At 48.4% G+C, this 9,235-nt stretch overlaps 1 protein-coding gene across 1 annotated transcript in view; it reads right to left on the reverse strand.

Moving 5' to 3' along the window:
• LOC135199692 (DNA repair and recombination protein RAD54B-like) overlaps positions 1-7,274 on the reverse strand; it is a 63,217-nt gene extending 55,943 nt beyond the window's left edge. The window contains exon 1 of the mRNA XM_064227847.1: positions 7,214-7,274. Within this exon, the coding sequence (XP_064083917.1) occupies positions 7,214-7,274 (61 nt within the window). The remainder of the gene's footprint in view (positions 1-7,213) is intronic.
• Between the last annotated feature and the right edge of the window lie 1,961 nt (positions 7,275-9,235).

Genomic DNA, 9,235 nt, shown 5'->3' on the forward strand with positions numbered 1-9,235 from the left:
AGTTCCCTGGGTGGGCAAAACCTCTCGAAGCTCCTCATTAGGAGAGATATTTCCATGGAGGAGGAAATATCAACTCCTCGCAGCTTAAGGACTAGGGCCAGGGCAGTTCTGTATCCTTTGACTGCAGAGACAGAGAGGAGCTTCTCTCAGCGAAAAAAGATGAGGAAATCCACTACCTGCTGAAGAGTGGCTCTGAGTGGAGAGAGACCCCGTCTACAACACCAACAACAGAAGACGGACCACTTTCCCTGGTATACTGCTGCAGAGGACTGCCTGAGGTATCCAGCCATCTCTGTTGCTGCTCAGCGAGAAAAGCCTCTTGCTCGCAAGAGATGGTGGATAACTGCCAGCCGTGAAGACACAGGGAATATACTGCCTGGTGGTACCATTCTACATGCGGTTGACGCAGCAGGTTGTGCCATGGGGGAATCTCTCGCTGTGCCTCCGAGAGAAGAGCCAGCAGGTCCGGATACTAAGTGGCCAAAGGCCATTTGGGTGCCATCAGAATCATCCGAAGATTGCTGGTGACCAGCACTCTGCTGATCACCTTGTAAATCAGGCAGAACAGGGGAAAGGCGTAGACTATGAGGTTGTCCCACGGGTGTTGGAATGCATCCTCTGCAGCTGCCCATGGGTCCGGCACAACTGAGAAGAAAACATGATATTGTTATGATACAATAAAGTTTGTTCATACTTACCTGGCAGATATATATAATCAAGTACCCACCCACCTCCCCTCAGGGGACAGTGGAAATAAAAATTATGAATAGAAAATGGGAATGGTTCCTGATACCCGCCTCCCAGCGGCGGGAATGGGTACTAACCACCTGGCCGACCACTGCGTGTGTCGGAAGTTTTTAAAATTCTGTCGGACTTCAGAAAATACAGCTATATATATATCTGCCAGGTAAGTATGAACAAACTTTATTGTATCATAACAATATCATTTTGTTCATGAAACTTACCTGTCAGATATATATATAGCTGAATCCCACCTTTGGAGGTGGGAAGGGACAGAATAAAAGGATTTTGGGAAACAAATGCATGCAGATGATTTACATCTTGATTCCACCTGTTAGCATAGCTGGCTTCGTGGTTACTGCCACGTAAGTCTGCTTGTGCTACTAGAGTTGCCAGCGAGGTAGAGACCTATATAGCTGGTGCACTCCAGATGATCTGTCAACAGGGGCGAGACCACGACGTGACTAGACCATATTGACCATACCATGAGGGCTAAGAAGTAAAATAAATATATATATATATAAATATATATATCACCACCTGACCAACCTAGCCAAAGTTAAGGTGTGTTAACTAAGGCTTAAGAGTTAAGAAGTCGCCGTTGTCGGCGACTCAACAACTAAATTAAGAGCTCTTCCTAACCATTTTCTACAGGATAGGATGAGTGGTACTTCTTGCCCCCAAGATTGTGTCTGCAGACACGTATGGCCCTAGCGAGCAGCCAGATCTCATATGCCATCTTCACATCTCGCAGGGAGTGTGAAGTGAACACAGAGTTGCTTCGCTAAAACATGGTACTCAGGATGTTGCTGAGTGCCATGCTCTGTTGAAATGCTTCCGAGGCCGCGCCCTCACCTCGTGAGCATTCAGATAAAAGATTTCAAATCTTTGTGCAAACACAATGAAGGAGCATTTTTGAAAGAACTCCTTAACACTAAAGCCAGGCTGTTCTTCGATATGGGCAAGTCTGGTCTTTTTCGGAACACTGCAGATTGCCCGATTGACTTCGACTTTCTTGAGTTTTATGTAGATAAAACTTGAGAGACCCGACAGGGCACAGGACTCTCTCTGGCTCCTGCCCACTAACTTGTGCCATCCTTGCTTCCAAGCTCCTGGCCCAAGGACAAAACGGGTTACCATTCTTAGGCCACAACGGAAGGGTTAGAGAGCACACCGCCTTGTGTTCTCTAAAGCCAAAACTTGTGACGATGGCTTAAAATCTCACTAACCCTCTTTGTCGTATCTAGGGTGGTTAGAAGAAGGCCTTCCTGATCACATGCAAGAAGTTAACAGGTAGGAGAGGTTCGAATGCTTTGACATCAAGAACTTCAGACTACGTCTAAGTTCCATATTGAAAGCTTCGATCTGGACATGCACAGTCAGTCCGTCTGTACTAAAGTCAGGTGACCGACCAGTTGACCAGTCAGACGAATCAAGGACAGCAAGGCTGTACCCTGAAGACCATAAGGCACTATTCTTCGCTGAAGGATGAGTGTCTGGACTGCCTGGGCGATTCAATCTAAGCAAACCTTGGGGGTGTATCAACGCAACCCAACGTCGTCAGCGAAATCAACTCCTGGACTCGAGCTTTCTGGGTGCCAGGAGAAAGGAGCGAGGAGCAAAAAGGCGATTCAGTCCCGAAGGAAGAATGCCTGACAGTCCAACCTGGTCTCATGTTACACGATCATCGGGGGTGTATAAACGCAACCGACTTCGTCAACAAGAAACTCAGGGCTACTATATGTCGCCTGATCTCGCACGAGTGTCTGACTCCGAGAAAACAGGTGAGACAAAAAGTAGATGGAGCGAGGTTCGAGATTCCACAGAACTCAAAGATCGTGAAGGGCCTTTGTTGTTTGACAGACGCAAATCTCTGAGCCCAAAGGCCGTCAACAACATATTTGCGTATTCTTTAATAGTTGTGACTGCCAGCTTATCCCATTCTTCAGACGGAAATGGAAGACGGTAATCTTATTCCTGTCAACATCTCGATAGCCTGAACGTAGTCAAGACTCAGAGCGGAGAGGTTATAGGTACCTTTCGAGTTAGAGTAGACCGACTCTCTCGGAAAAAGGTCCTTGGAAAGTGAACTAGGAAGTATGTGACCTCTGTGAATCCAGGATCCTGAAGGCCAACATGGGGCGGTCAGCGTCATTGTCGCTCCCTGTGACGTCATAAATCCTCTTATTACATTTCCTAAGCGATTGAAAAAAGGGGAAAAGAGACTAAATATCCATCCCCGTTCAATATCATAGGATGGCGTTTAATGGTACCGATCCCGGATCGAGAATAAGGGAGCAGAGAAGAAGAAGCCTCTTCGTCCTCAACATATCGAAGAGAAGAATGAAAGGGCGTCCCTAAAGTCTCCACAACTCTCAACTTACTTCTAAAGAAAGATTCCACTCGGAAGTCAATAGTTGCTGCCGTCGATCGAGACGATTCGTACGGACTTTCGCAATCCGGTAACGAACCTCTAGAGGATCGTTACATTCTACGCCTGTTGTTATAATAGGCTTTCTCGTAAACTCGAACAGGGACCGAGAGAAGATACTTCTTAAGATATAAGAGAGCTGTGGAATATCAGAGTTGATCTGGACCACTGGTTCCCAAAACTCGTTACGAGGACTGGAGGGACTACCGAATCGCTTTTACTTCTTTCAGATTAAGATCCAGGACATCTGAAACCCTATCCAGATGTCCGGCACCTTCTTTCTATCACCTCAGGTGATAAACGCACTGAGAGATGTTCAGAATCATTCCTAGATCTTGAATAATATTTCAGTTTCCCGGTAGGAAAAAACTGTGGTCTGAATTGCAGTCTATTCGGGGAAACAAACTTCTTCAGGAAGGAAATGGTCCCCAGCAAGCTCATCCATTCCCTCCCCGAGTATGCTTACTTCCCTAATAAGGCTGCGCTTTGCCTAAGCAGGAGAGCATATAAAAGTGCAATGTTGCGGTAGACTCGTAGTTCTATACCGTGCGGTAACGAGCACCGAAAGGATTAAGAGATAACTCTGTTGAACATAGTAAGGCAAAACGAATGCAACGTTTATTCATTCACGTAAGAAATCCCCTCAATCTTAGGCTAAAGTCCGTGATTGTAGGGCAGAGTTACAGTTAGTCAGTCAATCCCGCAGGAGAGACGTAACCGCCAGCACAGAGATACGGTTAGTCAGTCAATCCCGCAGGAGAGAGAGACGTAACCTACGGCGCATGACAGCGCCCGATCTGTTCTGGCTCGGTTGGACTGGAAGACAGACATGGCCAGCGTGACAGCAGCAGCCAGCAGCTTACGAACGTCGTCTCTTAACTTTATGTCTGGGTTGCCAGCTACCCTATTCTACGAAGAAATAGGTCCGTTATTTTTTGAGCCGAAAGACTCTCAAGCTGGTATATTTAAGCGAAACAGAAAACGCTAAATATATAGATGCGTTTGTGTCGTCAGAACCCTACCATACAACGGTAAAAGATAAATCGGAAACTCCTGGAAGGCTGCAGGGAGTAACGATTAAATGTCCTTAAAATAGACAATAGACCTCTCGGTTGCCATCCGAAGAGGTAACTACAGCAAGCGTATATGACTTGAACCAACCAGAAGTAAAATAACGCAAGGCAAAATATGAAATTATATCACAATAAAGTTTGTTCATACTTACCTGGCAGACATATATATAGCTGAATTCGGAAATACAGCTACATACATATCTGACAGGCAAGTTTCATGAACAAAACTTAAGAGAATCGAAGCAGTCAGCTCAAGCTTCTTATGTTACTGGACATAAGCGTTCATTGACGTAGTCTACAAGTCTATTTCTTGTACGAGTCTGCGAATGACGAATGAGAGCTCTTCCGAATCTTGTCAATAAGAGCTTATTCGCTTACGCAATATCAAGTTAATGAGATGTTTGTCAATGAGAACTAACCCATTTACGGGACAAAGAGATATTTTGTCAATGAGGGGATACCCACTTACTTGACAAAACGAAAGTATATTGTCAATGGGGGAAAGTCACTGAATTGACAAAACGTAATCCAGGGAGTCAAGCATTTAATTTTTTCGATTCCCGTCTCAAAAGAATCCTGTTAAGAGACTGGGCTTACGGCAGGTAGAACGACGATGTTCAATTCGGCAGCGTAGTCCCGACTAGAAACTAACAAAATCTATCATCTGAAAAACCCTTTCAGATGGGCTAAAAAGCTTGCAAAATTATCCTGGGAAGAGGAAGAAACTCTCCAACCAGCTTCCTCTCCCGTATCACAACTAATGCCTGCTAAAGCTTAAAATTTATTGGCAGTATGGCAAAGGAAGTCCTGTCTTGCGCTTTCCTGAAGAGCGTCCTTTTGATGAGTGCCTTTGCAAGAATCCCACTGAACGTTGCCGAGAGTCCTGACGTTGCAGGACATCAAGCCTTACATAACCCGTAACTGCCTTATCGCAAAGTCTTGACTGCGGTAGTGGCAACTTAAATTTATTGGCCGAATGGCAAAGGTTGCGGTAGAGCAAACGAGATCTTCCCTTGAGCTTTCCTTAACTCCATCCACCTATGCGAAAAGCAATATTAATTGACAGAGACCTCTTGAATTCACGAAACCCGATGTCTTGCTGGGTTTCGAAGAAGAAGTTGTCTGTTCACTTTAAACTTCCTCCGAAGCACTGCCTACTTCACATTCTTTGCAGGTGAGGTAGAAGGTATCACCGGAGGTAGAGGTAAACATTCTTTAGGCCCATATCTGAAACCAAGAGCTTGAAGAGTTCAACAGAAACGTTCAGCCAGGCGACACACCTGGCGTGCGCTGGTGCACGCTCGGCGTCCACTGGCGCGCGCTCGGCGTCCACTGGAACGCGCTCGGCGTCCACTGGAGCGCGCTCGGCGTCCACTGGAGCGCGCTCGGCGTCCACTGGAGCGCGCTCGGCGCCACTGGCACTGCACTTGGCGTGCACCCGCGCGCGCCTGGAGTTCATCCGAGCGTCCCGGGCGTCCGCTCTCAAAAGCTTCCTGCTACTATGACTTCTTTTACGTATTTCTCGGTGGAAAGACAGACACGAGTTCAGGCGACGTTCGCCTTCTTACTTCTCACTGAAACGCATAACGCGAGAGAGAGAGAGTACGTGAAGCGTCCTCTTCTATAAAGCTTCTATTTAGAGGGCGCGAGTCCTTCCGAAAGCTCCAACCCCTGCATGGGGAGGACGCTTCGGAGGACGAGAAGCAATCTTTCAGGATTCGTGCACGCGCACGCACTTGGCAGTCTGGGGATTTTCATCAGAAACTGCCGAAGGCACGCCAGATCGGTGGGGGTTCCTTGTAACCCTCCTTAGGCTTTCGACATGCTCCCTCCCCGGGTCCTGGGAGTCAAGCAGAGGTCCCGGCCTAGAGGCGAAACGAGGAGGCCGATCTGACGCACCCTCCACTACACAAGGGGTATCACTGCACTTCTGCACTTCACTTTTACTCTCTAAAGCAAGCACTTTCGATTGCTAAGATACGAATCGAAAGAGTATCAGAGAAAGGGTAATTCCTCTACAGGACACTGCTTAGGGCCCGAAGGCAACACTGCAGGTTAGGAGTAACAATTACAGAAGTAGCACTTCACAGCAATGAAGGAGAGCGAGCACCTCTCGTAGACATATTCATAGCCCGTAGGCCATACTACAGGGTTAGGCAAAATAAAGTCTACAGGAAGGTTAGCAGGTTCACTACCCTGACTTTTGTTACTGATTAATTGCGTACATACGAATCATACGTCTTCCTTACGGAATTAGACATGTTTACTGATTAATTGCGTACATACGAATCATACGTCTTCCTTACGGAATAGACAAAGTCTCACACTCCTTACATGACAAATCTCAACAAAGAAGCAAGACCCATACCCCTCGTACATACCAAGTGCGGATCTACCGAAGCTTTCGGTAGCCACACCCTATCTTTGCAGACAACCCCGTCTGAAACTAGCCTAACTAGATTCAGATATTTTATGCAAAAATGAATCAAATTCAAATCAATTTAAGATAGCGTATGCCTAGCCACAAATCCCACAAATCCAAGTAAATAAATCAAAAGACAATTAGGATACTTAGCGGCAATGAAGTTTCCAAAATCCTAAGACGGAGGTACTGAAAACAGGTGTTTTCAGCACCAGCGACAGAAAAATTATGAATAGAAAATGGGAATGGTTCCTGATACCCGCCTCCCAGCGGCGGGAATGGGTACTAACCACCTGGCCGACCACTGCGTGTGTCGGAAGTTTTTAAAATTCTGTCGGACTTCAGAAAATACAGCTATATATATATCTGACAGGTAAGTTTCATGAACAAACTGAAATTTTCTGTTGTGCCGGGAAGTGAACAGATCCGCTACTGGACACATCCACAGTTAGAAGGGCCTTTCCGCCACGTCTGGGTGAAGAGATCATTCGCTCCCAATCATCTGATTCTGGAGGCTGAGCTTGTCTGCCACTACATTCCTCTTGCCTGGAATGTATCTGGCTGATAGCTCTACCAAGTGAGTTATGGCCCACTCGTGCTCCTGCATCGTCAACTGGTGCAACGGGAGGGACACTAGGCCCCCCCTGTTTCTTGACGTATGCCACTACTGTGGTGTTGTCGCTCATCAACACCACTGAGTGTCCCATCAGTCGTTACCGGAACTCTTGGAGTGCGAGAAATGCAGCCTTGAGTTCCAGGAAGTTGATGTGAAGGTGCCCGTTGTGATGGTTCCACACTCCTGCAACCAGCACCTCTTCCAGGTGTGCGCCCCAACCCTTGGTCGATGCGTCCGAGAACAGAAGCATCTCTGGAGGGGGAGAGCGCAGGAGCACTCCTATTAAGAGTTCCTGTCGTCTAGCCACCAGGCCAGGTCCTCCCTTACTTCCTCCGTGAGAAGAACCAGGAAGGACTGTGGATCCCGTGCCTGTGACCAGCACTCCTTTAGTCTCCATTGAAGAGACTGCAGGTAAAGACGCCCATGAGGGACTAACTTCTCTAGTGACGACAGGTGACCGATCACGACTTGCCATTGCAGAGCTGACTGTTCCTGTTGTGACAGGAACCGTCTGCCTGCCTCCCTGAACCTGCTGATCCGCGAGTCTGCGGGGAAGATTCGTGCTGATACCGTATCAATCAGCATGGCCAGGTACTTTATAGTCTGCTTGGGTTCGAGATCTAACTTCTCGATATTTACCACGATCCCCAGATCGCGGCATAATCTGAGGTGTCAATCTCTGTCCTGTAGCAACTGCGAGCAGGAGTTCACCAGGACCAGCCAATTGTCAAGATACCTCATCAAACGTATCCCCACCAAATGGGCCCAAGGCGACACCAGAGTGAACACTCGCGTGAATACCAGTGGGGCGGTTGAGACCGAAACAAAGCGCCCTGAATTGGTACGCTGTCCCATCGAGGATAAAGCGGAGGTACTTCCTGGAGGACTGGTGGATGGGTATTTGAAAATACACATCCTTCAGGTCCACTGAAAGCAGGAAATCATTCTCCCTGATGGAGTCGAGCACTGAATGTGCCGTTTCCATCGTGAACTGAGTCTGGTGAACGAAACGGTTCAAGGGAGAGAGATCTATCACCGGTCTCCAGTCCCCTGTAGACTTCTCCACCAGGAGAAGTCGGCTGTAGAACCCCAGTGACTGATCTCGCATGATCTCCACAGCTCCTTTGCTCAGCATGGTCTTCACTTCTTGTGTCAGTGCTACGTCCTTGGCAGAACCGGGGACGTATGTCTGAAGGTGGACTGGGCGTGAGGTGAGGGGTGGCCTCAACTCGAAGGGCAGTAAGTATCCCTCCCAAAGGACATCCACTACCCAAGTCTTGGCTCCGTAGTGCTGTCAAGTTGCCCAATGGCTCGCCAGGCACCGCCCAACTTCCGGCAGCAGTTGAGGGGGAATGTTGTCCCTAGTGTTTCCCTCTCTTCCCCTTCCGCTTAGCCCCTTTCCCACGAGAGAAGGAGGCTTGAGAGGAGGGCTGATGCTCACTTCTCGAAGCGAAAAAGGAAGGCTGGGTCTTTCCTTGACCTACCCTTGACAGTGCTGATGTCTTGGGAGCAGAGGAAGTGCTAGCTAAGCTCCGAGGCTTAGCCGCAGTTGAACGAGACTGCCCAGAAGTCTTCATAACTCCCTGGTGTACTAAGCGGTCGCTGTCCTCAGCTCTCCGCTTTTCCACCGCAGCATCTACCATCTCTCTGGGGAAGAGAGAGGAGGAACCCAGCAACGGTCCATTACGTAGACCCAATGTCACCTCGCGACCAGCCACCCTGGTTATGCGAGTCAGGACTGCGTCCCATCTCCTCAAGACCAACCAGGTTGGCCCACAGGTTGGCAGTCTGGTGGGCCAGGTAGGAGATGGCCCTACCTCCAGACTGGCAGTCTCCCGAACGCCAAGTCCTCCTCAAGAACGATAGCTCCCGAGGAGGCTGCGACTCTGGATACCGTGAGGGACCACAGATCCAGCCAGGAGACAGCCTGGAAAGCTGCTTTGGCAGTGGAT

This window comes from Macrobrachium nipponense, chromosome 26 (assembly GCF_015104395.2).
Source record: "Macrobrachium nipponense isolate FS-2020 chromosome 26, ASM1510439v2, whole genome shotgun sequence".
Taxonomy (NCBI): domain Eukaryota; kingdom Metazoa; phylum Arthropoda; class Malacostraca; order Decapoda; family Palaemonidae; genus Macrobrachium; species Macrobrachium nipponense.